The sequence below is a fragment of the Lonchura striata genome, chromosome 6 (assembly GCF_046129695.1).
Source record: "Lonchura striata isolate bLonStr1 chromosome 6, bLonStr1.mat, whole genome shotgun sequence".
In the NCBI taxonomy this organism is placed as follows: domain Eukaryota; kingdom Metazoa; phylum Chordata; class Aves; order Passeriformes; family Estrildidae; genus Lonchura; species Lonchura striata.
In genome coordinates, this window is record NC_134608.1 from 16,872,472 (window position 1) to 16,895,600 (window position 23,129).

The window sequence follows — 23,129 nt, forward strand, 5'->3', positions numbered from 1 at the left end:
TGTTTTGTTCATGCTGCAGAATTCAGTTGTTCAGGACAGCAGAAAGCTAACCCAGTCCTTCACCAGTTCAAAGACAAATTGTATTAATAGAAAATAAAATATTCTCAACTGCTTTTATGTACAATAATACCTCCAAACAACTGATTAAGAGATAAGAAAAAAGTAAAGCTATAAGACCATTCAATATAATCTATTTTTTCAGACGAAAGTTCAGACCTGCTGAAATTGTTAGTATCAATGATGCCTCTAAGGGTCTTGAATCTCTGCCAAAGCTCTTTAGGCAGCAGATGTGGAAGAAGCGTAGATGGATAAACTTGGGTTGCAGAAGCCACGTGAAAAACAAATCAGAGTCAAGAACAGAACACTGATCCCCCAGTCCTTTTCTGGCCACACAGTGGGCCTTGAAGTGTTTGTCCTTTTACCCTTTTAAAAAGGAGTTCAGAATTTTATGTTTTGTATTGCTTTCAGGGTTACAAGATTTACTCATTTTTAATCTCCCTGTTTTAAGGTGTCAAGAGGCAGCTAAATATTTTTTTTCAAAGTTTATCCTTGAAGCCTAATGTAATTGAAAACTAAAATTACTGTAGCAATGAGAACAACTTTGTTTTGTCTGTTTTCTTTTTGAGGTGGTTGCTTCTTACTTTTTTCCTTGCTTTCCCTTGATCTGTCTACTGATCATGAAGATGTTTCTTTTTTTCAATAAACTGTCAGGGAATGTTGTTATAGTAATCAGTGGTGAGGTTCCCTGATGGATTTATCTATATCTCTGTCTCTATATATCTATCTCACAGAAAGGCAATGAAATGAAAAAAAAAAAGGTAGCATGGATTTTAACAACTTTATTGAGTAATATTTTAAGGTGTTACTTCATCCAGTTTGGAATACTATCAAATTCTATGTTTATATACAGGAACTTGACAAGAGGAGTTGGTAGATTTAGAGAATTACTAAGAGCTGTTGAAACAAGAACTACACAAAACCTGCGAATGGTAAGTTACATTAAACTACTTTCCTATTGTAGCATCTGAATTCTGTAGGCAGAGAAAGTATAAATATAGCGGATGAGTTAGAGACAGTTGGATACGTAGCATATTGATAAGGACCTGTTATCCAACACTTTATAAGGTTACATTTCCTGGCTTAAGGATGATTAATGAATGATTAAAGTAAGGAATGTTTGGTACACAGTCTCCCCCCTATTCCTTTTTCTTGTTTGTGGTTATAATTAGAACCTGACTCTGGTCTCTGATTGACCATACTTTCAACCTTAATTATAATTGCCCTATTTACGAGTCAATGTAGTTTTATATCTTTGTAAGTTAGTGGGGGAATACATTGGTTTTGTGTGTTTATATTAAGTTGAAAGCTATCAAGTTATAAAGCCTCTTCAAGGAAAACCACAAAAGCAAAATCATGAAGTTTTGTTACTTATATCATCACAAACTTAATCTTTTATATAATAAAAAGTAGAGGCTCATATCTTTTACTGTCATGTAATTATTTTCAAAATATTCTAGATTAGTTTCCTAATAGTGGGCCTTTAAAACTTCCAACTGGTAGTAAGGAAGGTAAGTGATTTCTTAATTCATTGAATAACTGATTCCTAGTAAATATATTAAAATTATTTCATAACAGACTTTCAGTGGAGAGGGATAATGCAAATTTTAATGGAAAAGATGAAGGACTTATTACGGTATAGGAGTTAAGGAGGAAGATGCAGATCTCATGGTGCTGTCTGTGACTTAAACATTACACTTCTTTTTTTTGGAAAATGTTACTGGGAAATGCTGCCAATTCTGATGCAAATTTAGACCTTGCCTTCTTTCTACTGCCCTGGTAGAAAATCTTTGAATTTTCATCATCGTGATATGTAGTCGTGGAGGGTCTATGCATGTGTGTGAAACATTAATGAGATTAACCTGATAGTTATGGATTATAGGATGACTTAAAAGCCTTAAATTAGTATTATTTAATTTAATAATATTTATGTAAGTATTTCTACGGTTAAATATGTGGTGACAATAATACTTGGTCAAAATAAATCTTTTCATGCTGATTTTCAACCTTGTTTCATTTTTGCTGGCTTTAAGAGTAGCTAACACCAGCACCTTCAGGTATGAGTTGTCAGAAGCCCCATTCAGCCCACAGACCATAACCTTCTGTGGTGGGTTGGCCTTGTATGGTTGCCACATGCTCACTCAGTTGTCCTCAAACTCCCTTTCTTTAACAGACGGGGAGGAAATAAGCTAGAAAAGGTCTGAGATAGGTTTGAGATAAAGGCAGAGAGTTTGCTTACCAGTTACTGTCACAGGCAAAACAGGCTCTTCTTGGAGGAAATTAAATTTATTGTCACTTAAAAGAGAGTGGGATGGTGAGAAACAAAGACAAAAACTGAAACACCTTCCTTCCACCCCATTTTCTCAGGTTCAACTTCAGTCTTTGACTTCTGACTCTTCTACCTCCTCTCCCTACCCTCCCAATTCCCTCTGTGGTGCATGAGGGGTGGAGGGTTGTGGTGAGTTCCTCTCTCCTGCTCCTTACTCCTCACTTCTCCCCTGCTGCACATGGGGTCCTTCCTTTGGGCTGCAGTTCCTTCAGGGAATATCATCCTGTTTTTCACCATGGTTCTCTTGGCAGGCTGCAGTTTGGACTACTCCACTGTGGTCTCTCCCATGCAAGCAACTGCTCCAGGTCTGCAGAGGCAGTAGAGATTATTGAGCATCTTAGGTTATTGATTATCTTAGGAGCAACAGCTGGGTTATTTATTCTTCAGAAGTATCTGGATTTAACTGATAAAATGGAAAAGTTGTTTGTTATTGCTGTTATTTTTCTTTGTGTTTAGAGAATTGAACTGGATTTTGTATCTTTTAAGCAGTATCATGCCTGTTTTTTTGGATGTTATAGAATACAAAAATTATTGTATATAAGTAGTCTTCATAAGAAAAAATCTGAGCATTTTTTAAGAGTTAGTATTCAGCATTTCTAGGGAAAATATTTATCTTTTGCTTTTACAGACAATAGCAAGACAACTTGCAGAAATTTTGTTACGAGGTATGTGTGAACAGAGTTACTGGAATCCACTGGAGGATCCTCCTCACCAATCACCCCTTGATGATCCACTTCGGAAAGGTTCAAATACGAAGAATTATGCACTCAGTAGGAGACCACGGGTATACACTGGAGAAAAGTATGGCTGAGTTTATACCTCTTTTGTTTCTATAATTTCACTTGTTGCCCCAGTACACTGGATAATTTATTTTACATTTTTGAAAATGGAGAAGGAACTTGGCAGTGTGTAGATAGATTCCCCAAGGCAAACTAGAGAAGAAACATGCTTCTCCCAGTGGAACTTTGCACTGTATACATTAAACCTTTTGTTCTCAATTGTAGAAATATTTTTTTTCCTGTCCTGGTGCATGTGATAGACATCTCTTACTACATGTGGGATACAAAAGAAAACATGAACTGAGTAGCAAATCAGGTATTGCACATTTTAAATGTGCTGCTTCTAGACATGTATTCTTCTTTATTATAGAAAGGAAAGATTCAGTAATATGGAGATTCAAGTTGGTCCTGGAAGTATTATGAAAAAAATAACATATCTAGAAATTTATCTAGCAGTTTCAAAGCTAGTTTGTCTTCCAAGGCTAATCTTTTAGCTAATCATCTTAGATTAGTTTTGGCTTTTTTTTTTTTTTTATGATTCCACCTTTTTATTCAGTTTTCATCTTTAATCAAATCAGGTGATACTTTTTGGTTCATTTTTGTCTGGTAGATCTCATAGTGAATTCTAGAGTAGCTATGGTATGTTTCTTCCTTCTTGAAAATGTAACTTTTTTTTTTCCAAACTAATCACCATTAGGGTTACTATTAAATATAGATAGCCATTTCCTTTAATTTGAAATTTTTCTTAGAAGTTAGTATCTTTCTTGATTATAGAAGTCTCCCTATTTACATAGTGGAGAGATGTTTTGTTATAGTGTTCACAGTATCCTTATATTGTAACATAAATGCCTGCAATATGACATCATTTGAGTTGTTTAGTTGTATTTATTACAAAGTTCCATTAATGAATCTTTTACACAGCAGCAAGCCCACATAATTATGGTGCCTTTACTGTTATTAAATAGAATGGCCTTTATCTTCAAAGACTTCTAGAAATTCTCCTTCCTGTATCCAGAATAGTTACAGCAGGTTTCTCAGGCTCAGTCTTTCAAACTTAAGTTCTCCATTCTCAACTCATCCTTCATAGCAACATATTTCCTGCAAAAGTGGGGCTTTGTTCAGTTTAGTTCTGTTGTCCTTGGCACATGCAGGTAAGGAGTTACACAGTTTCAACAGAGCATATAATTAAGTCCTTTCATTAGGTCAGACTGGTTTATACCATACCACATAAAGCATGTCCAGCCAAGCATCTCATCTCCAGCAGTGACTGAAAGGAAGTATCAAAGACAATGATATGTAGGAAATTTATTCCTAGGTATTCTTCTGACCACCCACTCTGCGTTTGCAATACACTGTTTTTTCTAAGTATGTTGCCTAACATTAAATAGCTGCATTGTGTTCTTACAAGGATTATAATGGGTGTAATTTGGCTAGTAGCATGTATGGTTTTTTAGATCTATGTGTTATTGTCTCTTAGAGTTTACATGAACCAGTTCTTCAACTGATCATAACTTCCATGGCTTGTCTTTGGTTGATAGCTGTTTCATGCTTTCAGTTGCCTCTTTTGCCCTGTTACACTGAAATTACTTTAATTGTGTGCCTGCATCTATCAGGACAAACAAAAAATTCGTTCAGTCAACTTAACTGAGCTTTTTTGCTTAGAGAGGTCAAAGAAATGTCTCAGTAATTTCTGCACAGGAAAGATCTTGTTTGAGACAAACATCAACATATCTACAAAAATATGTTTGAAATTGCTAGAGAAAATAATGTTTACTTTTGGTTTGATAAGTGGTGTTTTAGTAGTTCTCTTTGGGGCAGCATCCCTTCTTTCTCTGAGAGAATAATTTCTCCAGAAATTCTTTCCAGTCATTATTCTGCTTTCTGGGTGCCATTATAGGTTGGTCAGGTTAAGTCCTCTTCCAGGTTGTTAAATTCTGCAAAGAGGAGTGGATTGTTAAATAAGGAGTACTCTGAGCTTCCTCATCACTCCTCGTTCCTTATCGTGGGTGGTTCTTATTCATGGCTAACTGGTTTGAAATTTCTTTTGTTATGTAATAACAAATCATATGCTAAATTCTAAGATGTAGAATACTCTTAAAAACGTGGTAAGCAGTTACATTGATTAAAAAATAAAAATACAACAACAGAACAGCTGCCCTGGGGTCTTAGCTGTTTTGTTGTATATTACCACAATACATTCACAATGTTGCTTTCAAACTGCCTGGAATTAAGATATCTTTTAGTTTCTATTTTCTTTCACGCATTGAATTACTGATTATATTTCTAGTACTTTAAAAAAACCTGGAAAGATGTTTTAATATCAGACAACTTTTGTTTCCTGTCTATAATGTATTTTAGTTTAAATATCCTTGGCACCATAGGAATTTATTATTGACAGCAACAAATTATTTTCTCAATTTAAATGGGGAATTGTGGAGATAATGAACTGAATTAACAGGAAATAGTACTTGTGCTAATTCAGAAATAGTTTAGAAGAAGAAATCTGAACAGATAAAACATAGTCACTGATTTGGGGGATTTTTTAATTTGTTTGAGAATGGATAAATGAATTCCTGACAGTACCCAATGTAGATTACTGTTGTCTGTCCACCAACATAGAAGAGTTTTCAAAAAGCATCCAGTGTTCAGAGAAAGCACTCAAGTCTAGAAACTAGTCCTATGCAAACCTTCAGCATTAAGTTGAAGAGAACTGTACTTCATTACAAGTAAATAATTCTACTGTTTGGAACTAAGAGTGATTATGGCAAACAGGGGGAGATTGTCATGGGTCAATTTAAAAATATTCATAGACATTGAATGCATCAGGAAAAAATTCTCAAGCATATCTCAGGAAAGTATTTCTTCACATATTGCCTAAAATACAAAAGTTCTCCTGTTCTTGTGTGAGTTTCCTCTTGCCAGCACTTGAATCCATGATGTAGATTGATTTCAGGCAGATTGTGTATAAGAGGCTCGATAAACTATGGGTTTAGTGTTTACAGTTGTCAAATTAATGTTCAGTTTTAGGATATTTGAATGAGTTCAACTTTGACAGCTGTGGTAGTTTTGTTCTTTTATTGTATTCAGCCAAGTTTTCTGAAATGCAAATATAAAGCATTGTGAAGAAATGAATTTTAACCAGTTATTTTTCTATGCAAGTTACTTTTCTTTTCTTTTTTGGACATTTTCCAGTTTTTACAGTGCTTTTAATATATATGTGTGAACTACTCATAAAAATAACGTGTTTTGCTTAAATAATTAAATTCTCATTTTGAACAGCATCTTCTGTCCTCAAGAAAATACAGAAGAAGCCTTACTGCTGCTGCTTATTAGTGAATCTATGGTAGGTAAAATAGAGTGAATGTATGTGCATTTGCTGTATGTGTGTGCTTTCCTTGTTTTGTTTTGTTTGTTTTTTGGGTGGGTTTTTTTTTTTATTTTGCTTTGTTTTGTTTTTTATAAAATAGGCTTTATTTTTCCCCTAAGCCTTTGCTTTGTCTTTTAATTTCTGTTCAGAAAGCAGGCAGTTATTTCTGAAACTCAAACTTTTGTTCCTCTGAGCCAGCTGGATGAGGTCTGCAAGTGTTCTGGGGTTTTTCTCCTTTGGGCTGGCTGTACCTAACCTTCCAGCCATAGGCAGGTGAACAAGCCGGGTCCTTCATTTGCCATCACTTACCAGTGTGAACCACTGTTACACCAGTTGATTGCTATTCAGACAGACATAAAATCGAAGTTGTGTTTATTGTAAAAAGCAAATCAAAAACTACTAGAAGAGCAGAATAAAAAAGTGTCAAAAAGTGCCTTCCATCATGCATTAAACTTCAGTCACTCAAATTTGTAAATGATTTTTAATGATACTGACATTCAGTCTTGGCTACTGAATTATTTTTTTTAAATGTCCCCATTTCCTCAATAAATTATTCCTTTCAATGGCCTACTTGTGCCCTTTATCAACCTTCCATATTTTCTGCTCGTCATCAGTCAACTGCCACATACCATGTCATTCTCATACCATGTCAGTTTTATGTTCAGGTAAAATGAATACTGGAGCTTTTGCTGTTTTTTTAGCTAGAGGGGTGAAACCTCTGCAGTCTCAGGCATCATGCAGTCTGTCTCTCTGCACATCAGTAACTTGTTTTGGCATAATTTCTGTTTTGCTACAGTTAAATAGGATCAGAACATTTTAGTGAACATGTCCTAGTTTAACAGTTTTAAAATGGCAGATATTTACATTGTAGTGCCAACTGCTTTCCTCATTCCTAGAGACCTGCCTTGCAGTATTCATGACAGAATCTAGAAATTCTGTGTAGATTCTGATTCTCATAATACAGAAAAATTGGCTGAGCAAACATTTCCACTTACCATATGTTGGTTTTGCTGCAGAATATGCTTACCACTGAGAGGTGCTGCCTGTGTCTCTGTAATGTGCCTGAGCAGCAGTGGAGGTGTAGAGAATACTGATGTGAGCTGTGGTCTTCATGTGAAGTGAAAGCAGTCCTAGTTTTGGAAGATCTGACTACTAATTGCTGTGTTTGCGTGTGTAGTTCCTTACATATCATCATTAAGAAGGCAAAAACCAAATTAAAAGTACTGCCTTGTTAAGTGTAATTTCAGGTTACTTACAGCTTTTCCTTTGTGAATTAGATCTGCCTAATTATATCAAATGCTGTCACTATAGAGCATATAACTTTAGCAAGCTTTCAAAATTTTTTACAGTAATTATTGCAGATTATTTTGGGCAAAAGAGTTTGTTTCGGGGGAGTATGATCTTTGACATGATTGACTTTGGCTAAGTCATTTGTTCAAATTAATTTTGGAGTGAGGAAAGGGATAGAGATAGAGCACAAAAATATTCATCATTACAAACTTACCTTTCTGAGAATTGAGACCTTTTATTTCAGCTTCAGTGCATGCTAACTTTCTAGCTGTAGTAGTTGTGAAGTAGGATGTGATTTATGATTCTGAAACCAGTATTTGGGAAAGAAATAACACTTAGAGAAGACTGAGTAGCAGTTGGTGTTTTGATATGCTATTGTATTATTAAAGTACTATGGTCCCTTGTTTTCATTGTCTGTAAGAAAACACTCCAATAAAGGGCAGGTTGGACAATCTGGTCTGGTGGAAAGTGTCCCCACCCATGACAGGATGATCTTTAAAAGGTCCTTTCCAACCCAAACCATCCTGTGGTTTTGTGATCTGACATCTTCATGTTAACAGTGCATGTATGTTTTGCTGCATGTCAGTTGAGTTGTGGTCACAGAATCACAGAATGATTATGTTTGGAGGGGACTTCTGGAGGTCATTTTGTCTAGCCCCCCTGCTCACACATGGCCATCTGGAGCAGGCTGCATCTCTCTCCAGACATCTTCTGAGTATCTCCAAGGAGAGGGATTCCACAGCCTCCCTGAGCAACCTGTGCCACTGCTCATTGACCCTCACAGCAAAAAAAAAAAAAAAAAAAAAAAAAAAAAAAAAAAAAAAAAAAATTCATGATCTTCAGAGGGGACCTTCAGTGTTTCAGTTCATACCTATTGCCTCTAGTCCTGTCACTGGACACCACTGGAAAGAGCCTGGTTCCCTTTCCCTTGTATCCTCCCTGCAGATATTTCTAACATTGATAAGGCTCCCCTCCTGAGCATTGTCTTTTCCAGACTGAAGAGTCACAGCTCTCTCAGCCTTTCCTCATAAAAGAGTTACTTGGGTGTCAAATACCTGGTGGGTATTTGTTGGACTCTCTCCAGTCTCTTGTACCAGAGAGTCCAGAACTGGACCCAGTACTGCAGATGTGGCCTCACCAGTGCTGAGGCCAGAGAGGGGAAGGATCACTGTCCTCAACCTGCTGGCAACACTCCTGCTGATGCTGCCTGGGCTATCAATAGCCTTTTTTTCAGCTGGGGCACCTTGCTAGCTTCTGCTTCTGCTCACCTTGGGTGTCACTGGACCCTCAAGTGCATTCCTGTTAAGCTGCCTTTGAGCTGGGGAGTGCCCAGCATGTGTGGTGCCTGGGTTTGTTCCATCCCAGGTGCAGAACATTGCTGTCAGCTCATCCCTCCAGCCTGTTGAGGACCCTCTGGATGGCAGCACAGCCCTTTGGCATATCAGTTCAGCAAACATGCTTGGGATTAGGCCCAGTATCAATCTCTGGGACACACTGCTAGTTCCTGGCCTCCAACTAGGCTTGGTGTCACTATTCCACTATTCACCACATCCTGGGCTCTGCTTTGTGGGAGATTCTTAACCAGTGGGAAAATGGCTGAGCATATCCTTCCTTGCTCTGTGGCTGCGCCGCTCAAGTGTGCTACAGGCGTAAATGTGACTCATTACAGTTTGACTGTCACTTTAGTGTGTCTGAGACCACGGCAGTTCTGAAATACTGAGCACTTCAGTTCCTATGTACTTTCTGTTTTATAATTATCAAGAAAATGATTGTTCAAATACACAAGGTATCTGTAATAATTGTGAACTTCTTGTGCTTTGGCATTGTCAACCACTGTTTCACAAGAAGTGCTAGTTCACAGCTTGTTCAAAACTTGCAAGGAGCTGAGTCAAACAGTGATTAAAGGTGGAGTTAAAAAGAAGTTCTTGAAGCTGACTGAATATTTATGCAGTGTAAAAAGTAAAAGCCAAAGACATCTTGATCAAAAGAAAGCAAAATATCTCATTGGGGTGTGTGTGTGTGCGCATGTGTGTGGTTGTTTCAAACTAAAATGTAGATTATTCAGTTGATAATTCCTGAGATATCTGTGCATTTTGCACTCCACATATCTCTTTGAAAAAATTTCAGTATTTAATTATTCTGATTTTAAAGATGTATAGAGGTTGTTCAGTGCTTAAAATGTTACCTTGTTAAAGTGGAGAAAAATTTATTATCCCTTATTGTGTGACATTTTTTGCATCTGAAAGAGGGGGAAATAAGCTACCTATTAAAATTTGGTGGTTTTAAGTAAACATGCTAAGTGGGCCGTTCCCTGTGAAATTAAAAATAATGAGGGTGATAAGAAGAGAGAATAATCTGACTTCTGATTGCAGACTGACATATATACTAACATTTGTACAAATGTGTAATGGGAATATTAAATGCCAAGTAAACTAGAAATAGATATGATAGCAAGATAATGTCTTTTCAGAGGCTTGATCATAAAGTAGGAGAAGTACTGGGTAGTTCAGGGAGGTACTAACTATGGTGAGACGTGAACTTTGTTCTTTGCTCTTGAACATGGTTTCTGTGAACATGGTCAATTAATTTAATCCATTTCCAGCTCAGCTTTCTTCCTTCCCAGAAGGAGCACTTTACTTAAGGAATTAGGTTTGCAACATGCCTTTTGCAAAATAGGTTTGAAAATACAAAGTTTTACTGCAAACAGCCTGATTCCAAAACTGTACCTGGAACCAGGATCAGTTTTCATTTCTCAGTAACTCAGTAACTCCTGAAGGTGTATGTGGGTTATCCTGGGCATATTACCATTCACAAGTGAGATGATAGTGTCATAATGTTGTGAAGAGGAAATAAGTCAATTGCCTTATTTTACGAAAGCTGGAATAGAGGACTTGAACATACTTTTAATATGTTTTACTAGCACACAAAAGATAAAGAGAAATTTTTGTAGATGTATATCCATTATATTGAAAATATACCTTCTTTTTTTTCTGAGAGCTCTTTAATAATTTTAAATACATTACTTGGATTATGGAATTAGAATGGAGTAATTAAAAATAGGTCCATGTAGAAACATCAATCTTGTGACTAATACATAAAATTGATAATTCTTTCTATCTAAAAATTAGTTTCAGATCTCTTCCTTACAACAACTACTGACTGTGAGGTTGAATAGAAAGGTAGTAACTGGAGTGAAAATGCAGCTTGAATTATAGTGCTTGACTTGGTTTCTTTCTCTGTGGTGTGTTTCAGGCTAACCGGGATGCTGTACTGAGCAGAATACCAGAGCACAAGAATGATCGCATCATCAGTTTGCAAAGTGCATCTGTAGTCTACGATTTACTTACAATTGCCTTGGGAAGAAGAGGCCAGTATGAAATGCTTTCAGAGGTTTGTGATAATAGTGAATATTCATCTGCATAATTTTTGCTGTTTTCTATTAATCATGTTAATTGTGGTAGTAAGAAAAGGCTGAAACAAACATAGGATACTGTTACTCTCACCGTTTTATAAATACACGAGATAATTTCCACCCCAAAATGTTTACTGTCTAAATTTATACAAGTGACTTGAGGTGGCCAAACAAGAAAAGTTTTGTGGAAGGTGAGGTAAATGTTTAATGCCTCAGAAATGCACGATTTTTAGGTGGGGATGCATGGATCTGCTTATAAGGGTGCACATTTAATGGAGAGAGCAAGAAGGAATGGCAAAAAATGAAAGCTGTTCTGGATATAGAAATGATAAATATAATTTCCTAAAAAAATATTTGTAACAAATGAAATAAGTTTTCAGAAGAAAACTTTCTTTTACACTTGTTAATATTTGAGGTGATCTGTAGTTCTTACAGTTTATAATAAAAAGGAAATAAAGTTAATAAAAAAAAAATTCAGGTCTTTGGGAAATGGGTTACTTACCACAATGTCTGCTTCATTATGAAGCATGCTTGTGTTTGTTAGATTGTGGCAAATTCTTCAGGAAACTGCCAAATATTGGTAACAGTTTTATACCTGTGAAACAGCTACAGCTCTTTGGGCAGAGCAGATCTTTCTGCTGCTCAGACAGTACTCACCCAGCAACAGGGTACTGTTGCTGACCACAATTAATTCTTAGTCTCCAGAAAGAATAGGAAGGCATACCCAGGAATTGCTTTGTTGAGAAATGGTTTCTCTCTACCATAATAGAGGACTTCTGTTAAGAAAAAGATGCAAAAAAAGCACTCAAGTTTTTCTCTGGTATGTGTTGATGATCACCCATTTATCTGCATCTCCTGTGATGTTAAACCCTCAGTTTGGGTATTCTTTTTCTTGAAAGAACTTCATAGCTGCCAGCTGGGATACAAATCAGTTTAAATCAGTACAATGGAAGGTGTTTCACAGAACAAAGGAGTACAAAGCTCACACAGGACCAGCCCTACAACATAATCTAATCAGGAATATTTCCATTTACTTGTCACTACAGACACAATCACCTTCATGTAGTTTTAGGTGGTTGCACCAAAGGTGCAAGAGGTGGCCATCCATATATTTCAGTCTAGAACTTCTGAAACAAGAGACATCAGCAAGTATTTTTTTAAAAAACCAAATAAACGAGACCAAAAAACCTGAAAAGCTTTGATTTCTTTTTTTCTCTAAGTGACTGGCAACTTTTCAGTTTTGTATAGTAGATTAACACCTAGGCAGGAATAGAGCAGCCCTGGGTTCCAAATCTGATTCTTACATTTTCTCTGGTGTCATGATGGTTTTGTTGTGGATTTTTGGTCTTTTTTAGAATGTTTAAGAATCATTATATTTATGGGAACATTGCAGGTTTAGTGAGCAGAAGATGTCTGCCCTCAAATCCTGCTGCTGATAGTCTGTAACTTTCATAATTTGAAGTATTGTAATAAACACATATTCAGAAATGTTAAAACATTCTGTTCAGTTATATAATAAGCATTGAATTTTTTAGGGCTTCATTCTCTTTGAGCTGATTTTTATTGCTCTGGTGAAGTTGTAGATTAAATCAGAAGTTGGGAAATTATTCTAACTGTGAAAATGGTATTCACCCACCAGTTCCAATATCTTATTGCTGCCTTCTGGTTTAGCTATAGCTGAATACTTACAGAGGTAGTTGGTTGTTATATAAGAATATTAAATGATCAAAAATCTGTCTTCTCCTTGTTAAACTGTTCTAATGCCAAGTCACGTTCTTATCTGAAAAGGGCTCATGTTTTTATTGCGTTTGTATATAATGGGCTTTCAATTTCTTAAGGTAGTGTCAACTAGATGAAGGAACTTTATCCTATCAGTTCTTTCCTAAACAAAAGTACTCTGGTTATAATCAAGTTCGTTTTTAAGCTTTGTAGGATGCATGATATTGAGTTTTTAAGTGTCCTACAAGACGAGATGTCTTCCAGACCAGAAATTTTCCTACATTTTCATGATTTCATCTTTCAGCTCTCTAACTTCAGGCATGTACTTTCCAGGAGACCATAGTGATAAACAACCAAATTCAGTAATGTGTTCAACATAGCCTGTTCATATAGTGATTTGTGATTGTTTACAAGGCAGTATCAGCAATGGCATTTTTTGTAGGAGAGGGATTGTGCTGAATGTGTTTTCAAGTAGTAAAGTCAGTTGCCATTATCCTGAGCATTATCTTAACTTGCAGCCTGCCTGGTGACTATTGTTTGTTAGGTATTTCTTCGTAGAGCCTGTAGGTCTTTGAAATTCCTTGTTGTGACTTTGTCAGAAGAACCCAGTTTAAGAGGTGTTCGTTCATGTTGTTGTGCAGATCACAAACACATCCCATCCATCCGTTCATCCCTTACCTCCACGTACCCTAATGTCCAGTTCTGTATCTTACAAAGAAAAGACTAATCACATAACTTGTCATTTTTCTTATTGAGCAGGGCCAAGGAAATAGAACTTAAAGTTAAGCAAAAGAAATGGTAGATATATTATTAGTATGTTGAAACTCAAGGCTTTTAGGATAATCTACAGTTGTGTCCTGTGCCCTTATCATTGCAAAATTATAAAATCCTGAAGTATCAATTTCTTAAACCTCATTTTCTGAAGTTCGAATTGGTAAATAATTTTTAATTGAGCAAGGCCTAGAAAAGAAATTTTATATTTTTTACAGTACAGTGAGCCTTATGTATGCATCTATGTAAAGTATCTAAAATAATAGAAGCAATCACACATAACTTACTTGTTTGTTTCTGTGCTCTTTTTGTTTCCACTTATGCAAAGTCCAATGGGAAAATAAATTCTTTTTTGTTTATCGTAGCAGGCATTTAATTAACTTACTACACATGCAATCTGATGGTGAACCTTTAACAACAATATTAGAAAGTATTTCTAAAATAACGTGCAATCGTAAAGAAAATAATTTCCTTACAATAATGTAATAAAAATTCTATTTGATAATATTCTTGGTACTGGACGTTGTGCAGTAGGATAAATTCTATCATACATTAAAATAATGCACTTCTGTTTTGTCTCCTCTTCAGCGCTGTTCTTTGCTTCAGATTCTGGTGTAGTGTGGAAACATACTGCACACCTGGTTGTGCTTTCTGTAATGTTAAAGCTGAGTTTGTATGGGAAAAATAATTCATGCTTTCACAGTTTAGCATATACACTGTAGCTGTCAGAGCAGAAAGCTGCTGGCCTCTGCAGACTAGAAAATTATTTCCTAAATCAGTTTATTCCAGAAAAGTGTTTCACCTTTCTACTGTATAGAACCGGCCTGATTAGTTAAAGTTAACATAGCAAAATGAAATAATTCTTATTGACAACAGCAGATATGAAACATTCAAAATTAGTGTTTAATGCTAATTTCATTATTTAATCTCAGTGTATTAATAATGAATTTTCTTTTGGCATTCAGTTAGTTCACTTAAAATCTCAGCAGAATATGGAATGTGAAGTTAAAATTTTTACAAGTAGAAATAATGCTTCAAGGTGAATCTTTAGATACCACCCCTTATTTTAATTGTAAGTGCTTGTGGTACCACTGCTTATTAAGTATTCACAAATTAGGAAGAGCGTGCATACAATTTTCCTTTTCATTTAAGACTTATCTCCTACTTTTTACAGATGGTATCTTCAGTAAGCTGATATTCATCATTCCTTCTTTCAGACTACATAATACAGTATCTGCAAGAGTATTTAAACAAACACACTTAATGGGGAATCAGTTTTTTGTTGCATTCTTTTCCATATAGAATCTGGCAGCTATTTTCATGTATTTGAAAAATTTAATTTTTTTATTATATGTATGTTAGATAAAAGTCTAGAAAAAATCTCAATACTAGTGTATCCTCTCAATAATTGAAAAAAATGAGCTAAAATAAAAATTCCCTCCCATATTTAGTGTTTAGAAAGAGCTATGAAGTTTGCATTTGAAGAGTTCCATCTCTGGTATCAGTTTGCATTGTCCTTAATGGCCTCAGGAAAAGTAAGTATAAATTTTTTCATATAATTCCTGTATTGTTGGCATTTGATAACAATGGCTAGCACTTCCATAATTTTCATCTGTAGTGTTTTTGAAAATAATTCTAATAATTGAATAGACTAACTATGTCGTACTCCTGAATTTATTCCCAGTGCTTTACAAAGAATGTTGTTATTTGTATAGTTTCTAATTTAGGTGATTATAACAACTATCTTGCCAATAATCTTAAAATAAGCTGATTGAATACAAGTAGTGAATTATACCAGATCCTATTATCCTGTAAAACTTGTTTAAGTGTGCTTTTGATTACTTAATTTATTTTATTCTTAGGTAAAAATTAATGCTGATTCGTGATGCTCTTCTTTTTTTTTTTCCCCCTTTGGAAATGCCTGACTTTATCTTCTTTAATATTGCTGCCTTTGAGGCTGTGTATTCTGTGCAACTAATGGATTTAAAAAAAAAAATTATAAACCAGGAACTTTAGCTTTTAGATGCAATTCTGTTTTCAGTTCTTTTTGCTTTTTACTGTCATATTACATGAATACATTCATCATATACTGTAAAGAGAATACATTCATCATATAATGTAAATAATTAATTTTCTAAAATATAATTTTCAATGGGGATATTTTGCTTATTTTCAGAATGGGCAAAAGGAATGTATTTTCCTTAGAAAATATTTTAGTGGCACATGGGCTCTGAAGAGACTTGATTTTTCTTCCAACACTATTTATTTTGAGTTATCTTACAAACTGTGATTGGATGGAGCCAAATAAGTTAAAAAAAAAAAGAGGAGCAGTGCCATTCAATCTTATATCAGACCTATTCCTGTGTGCTGTTTTAACTCACAAAGAACACCAAAACATTCCTTGTTTGGAAAATTCTGTCCCATTCCTTCTCTTTCCTTTGTCTGGCTCAAATGCTGTGAGTTTACAGGCCTAGCAAAGTTTTAGAGGCATCTCAAAACTGTTTTCTGAATTGTATACCATTGGAATTACATTCTTCTGGGGATGCTTAATGAAAGTTTAAATAGGAATTAAATAACAATAGCAGTGCCTAAAGACTTGTCTTTCACTAGCTTGAGGAGCTCTGACCAGTTGTCAACAAAATGTGTAGTAATGTCTCCTTCACAAAGGAAAAATAAAGTAAATGGTGGAAATAGGATTCTTCTATCTGTGAAACATATTTATGTTTTTAGTAATTTAAATGGAAAATGTTTTAAACAGTCTGCTCGAGCTGTTAAAGTGTTGAAGGAATGTATACGTTTGAAACCGGATGATGCAACTATTCCACTCCTTGCTGCAAAGCTCTGCATGGGATCTCTGCACTGGGTAAGCTTTGCCCCCTGTCTTCTCATCGGGACCTCTACTAAAATCTTCATTTAGAGATGTAGTGAATACTTTTGCACAGTGACTGCACGCTCTTGGGCTTATCTAAAAACACAGCACAGAATGTACATGCACATGTACGTCCCTGTTTGAATGGCTAATTTGAAATACTTGACAGAGGTTATGTTTATCAAGGCAGCATATTCTGATACTGGTCTAAGACATAGCTTAAAATATATGGAAATTGGAACATCAGAGGACGGATCATAAATGCAACTTAGACTTTGGTTATTTTCTGGAAGAGGAAAATAACTTTCTGGAAAATAACGAGGCAAACCTCTTATAAACAAGAGATACTTCTGGTGGTACCATCTTTGCAGGTAGCTGTGGTTTATGAATTTATAATTGGGACAGTTGAGTATTTTAGATAAACTTGAAATGGGTGTATCTGTACAAAAACATTAAAGTGATGAAAGATCATCATGTTGTTTTCAAGATACTTGTGTAATTTTTACAAGAATGAGTATATTTGAAAAAGAAGTTAAAGAGAAGGGAAAGGTTACGTATAGAAATTGAGAAAATGGTGTAGTAGCACAAATGTGACTTGTTGAGGCTGACAAAATGCAGCCTTACTTAAACTATATCCTAGTTCACTAAATTGTTCCCTATGGATTGAATCTGTATGTAGTAGAAGAAAAAAAGAAGAAAAAAGGCTAAAGCGCAATGAGTGTGCTTTGTGCCAGATTTCTCTTAATCATAGAAATATGTGTTTCTGCTTAAAATCTCTGGTTTTTCCTTAGTGTTTAGTAAGAAAATGATGTCTAATGAAAATGAAATAGTCCTTCAAAGCAATCATGGCTGAGATTTTAACAGGTTAAATGTGCATAATATACATTCTGAGTATTCTGAGAATTCTTATCATTATAATGTAAGATTTAGCTAGTTTTAGACTTACATGGATGTTTTGTAATATTTTCAGTTGGAAGAAGCTGAAAGGTTTGCCACAGCAGTTGTTGATCTCGGGGACAAAACATCAGAGTTCAAAGCAAAAGGCTACTTGGCACTGGGATTGACTTACAGTCTGCAGGCTACTGATGGTAAGATAGGCATAAACATTCACGCTTGGAAATTCCCATGCTGCCTAAAGAAGGATACCTGGCAGAATGATAGACATTAAATCTTCTGTGTGCAACCATTTTTTCAGTCAATGTATTAAAGCTTCTTCAATTAGTGTGTGGCATGAAACCTCATCATCATTTGTATCACTGATTAAATATATCCTTTTTAGCATCTTTGCGAGGAATGCAAGAGGTCTTGCAGAGAAAGGCTCTTCTTGCATTTCAGAGGTAAGTGGGTGTTGATCTTTCCATTTTGTTCTGCTATATGTAGTGCAAAGCTTTTATTATGTTCAAAAAAGAGAGACTTGTAAAAATGGTATAATGACAACTTCACCTCTGGGAGTCTCCCATCATGAGAACAGAATGTATTTCTGTAGCATTTATTTCCATCATTTTCTGCCAGCATTGCCTAAATTGATTTCTAAGGATTTCCCTTTATTTAGAGACATTTGTGTTGCTCTCTAGTATAATATATTTGCTCAGACATTCTCATCTAGTATGAAAAACCACACAATGTAAGGTTTTGAGTCATGGTTCAATGAGACAGCGTTTCTAAGAGTGCTGTCCACTGATCAGATTGTATAGGAGGCCCTTGCAATTATCTCTGTAGAAGCAGAGCAATAATTGATGCTGTGCTGCTGGGGTTGAGGGGTGAAGTGCAGGTTTTGAGGTAGTAAGCTAGAGGAAATTAAAATTCTATCTGGAAACATAACAGTGTAGGCAATGGCAGTGCAGATGTCATCTTCCAAGTGTATTACCTGGAAGCAGTGCCATTGGAGATGACAGTAGTTCATTCTCATGGACTCTGCAAATGAAATGACAACAGGTGAATGAGGTTACTTCTACCCTAATTACAGAGGAAACAAAACTTGATGGCAAAGCTGGCAAAAGTGCTGCAGCATCTAAATATGTCTTTTATATTTATGTACCTTTGAAAACCCTTCTTTGATGAGATAAGCCTAAATGTAGGGAAACCACTTTGTGCATTAATGTTAAAATGAAGCCCTGGCTTTTTGGTGGTGATTTTGTATCTGAGGGGATAGGGTTGAAAAAGTGTTTTGCAGGTAACTTTAGAGCGAGGCTGGTATGTGTTGGTGCTTTTTTCTGTCTTGTTTTAGCAATTCCTCTGTATATAAGTATGCTTTAACTTATCTTTGCTCTTCTGTTCCTTAGTGGTTTTAATTAGGTTTTTTACTACTTAGGTATTTTCTCCATGTTGAAACTGAACTTTCTACCTCCTGGTTTATACCTCAGTTCCTCACTTATCCCTCTTACCTCTACTGACTTAATCATCACTGTTTCAAAAATAATATGCTAACCATTTTTCACCAATTCTGTGCATTCACTACTTTTTGAGACTCCAACAGTGAATTGCTTTCTTTTGAGGGTTCTTTGAAACAACAAGGGATGAAATGGACCATAGTGTGAAGCTAACCCATTCCAGTTCAGTTTCTGCTGACCCTATTCTCCAGTTCAGAATAGTGATTCTCAGAATTCTGAGAGTCAACTTTTTGGATGGCTCAAAGGTCCCTTCAGCCTGGCCTTGACCACTGCCGGGGATCGGGAATCCACAACTTCTCAGGATGTGTTCTGGTGCCTCACCATCCTCATAGTGAAGAATTTCTCCTAATATCTAATCTAAATCTATTCTCTTCCAGTTTGAAGATGCTACTCCTCTTCCTATCCATACATACCTTTGTAGAAACCTCCTTTCCAGCTCTCCTGTAGGACGTTTTAGTTACTGCAACGTGCTGTAATATCTTCCTGAGCATTCTTTTCTCCAGGCTGAACAATCACAACTCTCTCAGCTTGTCTCTAAAGGAGAGGCGCTTTAGGCCTCTCATCATTTTTGTGGCACTTCTCTAGACTAACTCTGATAGATCCACATCCTCCCTATGCTGGGGACCCCACACCTGGACAAAGCACTCCAGGTGGGGTCTCATGAGCGTGGAGTAGAAGGGGAGAATCTCCTCCCTTGCCCTGTGGTCAGACTTCTTTTGATGTAGCCCAACACATGTTTGGCTTTCTGGCTGGTAAAAGCACATTGCCAGGTCATGCCAAAATTCAGCTTCTTATCACTGTGAAATTACTCTTTCTCAATCTCTGTTCTAATGTTGTTGCTTGGTTGTGTCTTACGTTGTCTTTCACCCAGCATACTAGTCATGCTCATTTTCTCTTACCACATCTGAAAAATAAAAGTTTTCCAGGAGATGGGAGTTAAATTCTCTGTCATCTACCAGTTTATAAAGCAAGCCACCTGTACTGGACTCGGTATTTTGATGTACCTTTTTTTTTTCCAATAATTTTTTTTGTGAATTTTTAAAATCACCTACCTAGAGAGCCAATTCCTGAAGAAATAGTGGTCCTGAAGAAATACAGTTACATTTTGTACCCTTGCCTGAGTCAGATTTCAAGGCTTACCAATTTATGTTGGTGGCTGTTCAAGAAGGTGCTTGTTGCCCTCTTCACGCAGTACTGAGGGGATGTTTGTTTCACTAACTTTTTTTTCGTTAAACTTTGGGAGACTTTCAATGCTTTTCCTGTGGTTGGTGTAAACTGAAGTTTCACAGAACTCACCACATGGTAGATAGATACTAATAGCTTCATTCTTTCACTATCTGAAGCTTGGGTGACTGAAGAAGTACTCTCTAAGTAAAAATCTCTTGTTCTTGTTTAGTATTGCTTAATTTGTGAATTAAAATTTAAAAAAGGACTGGTCCTGGACCCTGTTAGGCTTTACCTGTGCATCTAGTCTCCAATTTACAGGTGAAGTTACCAAAATATGGAGCTGTCCTTTAATAACTTTAAACCTCTTTGAAGCATGTTGGGTGTAGTTACTAAGCTAATGGACATGTGCAGCTGCTGGGACTTGAGAAGGCAGAAATGCACAGGTCAGAAGCAGAAGGTTCTCTGTGGTTTTGGTGGTTTAAAGGTCAGTTTTGATGCTTCCTCCCAACGGAAGCGACTCACTAGATGTTCCAAAGATGATTATTGCAAAATAGAGTTCTAAATGAGACTCCGTTAAAATAATGCAACAAATGTAAATAAAAAATAGTCCCAGGTTTCCTGCCCAGTATTTACTACAGATCATTTGGGGTACAGCCATAATATTTTTTTTTGTCATTATGCTCAAGCATCCCCTTGCTAAAACGCTCTTATCTTGTAGCAGAAAGATTTTATTACAGGCAAAAATAGTAGAGTGTATTGCAAGAAGAATTTCTGTAGGATAGTAAAATGATTAAAACTCAGAGTGTGCATTTGACCAAAATATTAAAGAGGAGATAACAAACATATTTTTTTAAAAGGTGGAAAAAAGTTGATATAATCAATCTCCTTAAAAGCATGGTGTTCTGGGGAATTCATTTTTGGATTTCCCCCCCCCTTTTTTCAGTAAGAAAATTTCATTTAATGAATTTTTCTTATAAATATTCTAAGTAATGACATCTAGTGTTTTGGAGTATTAATTTATTTGAAGAATAATTTTGTATTAAAGATTTATTTTAAGATTTAAGCAGAAATTACATTATTATTTTCTATTAAAAAGGACTTTTCATGTCCCAAGGTGCTTTCTTTAGATCAAGGATGATTGAGAAGCATAAGAAAAGTTGCTGAAATGAACACCACTTATATCAAAATTTGAGCATACATGTAGTGAAGAGTCCTGAATATGAATAAATGAATATATATGCATTTATGGATATGTCTAACCTATCTGAACAGGGGTAAAATTCATTTTTTGTTTTGTTTCTTTGTTTTTAAGGGCTCACAGTTTGTCTCCAACAGATCATTTGGCAGCGTTTTACTTGGCACTGCAGCTTGCCATTTCCAGACAGGTTAGTTATGTTTTAAAAGTGCAGCATTGTGCTGTCATACAAAGGTAAGAATTTGTATCTGTTGATGAATAGAGATGAAGATTTCTTCAATAAAAACCTGGTTTTCCTTGTGCACATATTCATACATATGGAAAAACCCCGAAATACTCTTTCCAAGCACCTTCAGTCTTATGCAGTTCTCCAGAATTTTGTCATTATTTCCAGCTTTAGGATCAGAAATAAGATGGAAGTCATTGCACTTATTTCAGCATTTATGTTGCTAGACAGGGAGAAAAAAAAAGTCAGTTTTTAAGGTGTTTTTAACTATTATGTGTAATCTCTGCTCAGATCATAGAGAGGGAAGCTCTTGAATCTAGTCTTTAACGATCTTTACAGTGCTTAAATCTTGAGTACCTGCTGATATCTGTACCCACTCTGAGTATCTCTGTGAGGCTTGGTTGTTGTGAACAAAATTACAAAAAAGTATTTAAGAAAACTGGAAAATATTTTGTCACTATAAAAGAGATCAGACCTTAGTCCAACTTGTACAGCTGTTAGGTTTAAGCCATTCTACCATACATCAGATGAATATGGATAATATGGAACTGCTTTCTGTATATCATGGTCAATCTCTTTCTATGTCACGTTTATTTCACAAAGTAGCCTTGAGCGCAGTTATTTACATTCTCTAGTGACAACTTTTCATTGCTAATGAGTAGCACAGAACTTGGACTGTGTTGTGTTAGAGTGGAATGGATTGTCACTTTACTAGCACAAAATATTTTTGAGGAGCAGGCTATGACTGTGTACATTCTGAATTCCAAAATACTTGTGTTGCTTAATTAAATTTCTTGTTTTAACACTTGTTTTAACACTTACTGTACTTACTTTGAACAAAAACACAGGCAGCTGAGGAGACAATGAAATTCTACATAAAGAAAGTTACTGTTGCTGTACATTTCAGTTAAGCATTGCAATTAAAATATTTTCAAAATCATATAGAAATGCAACTAGGATTCGAAAGAGAATATTTTAAGGGGCCGAAGGTAACTGTTTTATAAAAACATATCTTACTTTCTAGGGTTAATATATTATTTAATTTTATATATTATAATATATAAATATATATAATATTTATATTATTTTATTATATCTTTGTTTCCAGGATTGATATATTAATTTAATTTTCAGTATTCACTGTAGAGCATCACATCCATTTTAAACTTCTGAGTAGTGTCTTACAGGAGTGTATAGAATTCTACATGTCACATGACCATTTTGAAAATTTTATGGATGTCAATCAAGTAAAAGGCAATACTTCTAATAGTGGTGCTTTCTTTTTCTGCCTTTTTTTTTTTTAATTAGATACCAGAAGCTTTGGGTTATGTTCGTCAGGCTCTGCAGCTACAAGGAGATGATGCCAACTCTCTTCATCTCCTTGCACTCTTACTATCAGCCCAGAAACACTATCATGATGCTTTGAATATCATGGATATGGCCTTGAGTGAATATCCAGAAAATTTTATGTGAGTCAATGTCTTGTTTCCTTTCTATGCTTTCTCTTATTTTTCCTGAATTCTCATCTCATTCATTTCAAGAGGGGATGCATTTGAAG

At 35.6% G+C, this 23,129-nt stretch overlaps 1 protein-coding gene across 3 annotated transcripts in view; it reads left to right on the forward strand.

Annotated features, from left to right (window-relative positions):
- Nucleotides 1–23,129, forward strand: part of TTC7B (tetratricopeptide repeat domain 7B) — a 119,983-nt gene that overhangs the window by 38,921 nt on the left and 57,933 nt on the right. For all 3 annotated transcript variants that reach the window (XM_077783987.1, XM_021531932.2, XM_021531933.2), the window contains 10 exons: nt 911–989; nt 3,015–3,187; nt 6,445–6,508; nt 11,075–11,212; nt 15,176–15,259; nt 16,483–16,587; nt 17,564–17,681; nt 17,873–17,930; nt 21,463–21,535; nt 22,880–23,040. In XM_077783987.1, the coding sequence (XP_077640113.1) occupies nt 911–989; nt 3,015–3,187; nt 6,445–6,508; nt 11,075–11,212; nt 15,176–15,259; nt 16,483–16,587; nt 17,564–17,681; nt 17,873–17,930; nt 21,463–21,535; nt 22,880–23,040 (1,053 nt within the window). The remainder of the gene's footprint in view (nt 1–910; nt 990–3,014; nt 3,188–6,444; nt 6,509–11,074; nt 11,213–15,175; nt 15,260–16,482; nt 16,588–17,563; nt 17,682–17,872; nt 17,931–21,462; nt 21,536–22,879; nt 23,041–23,129) is intronic.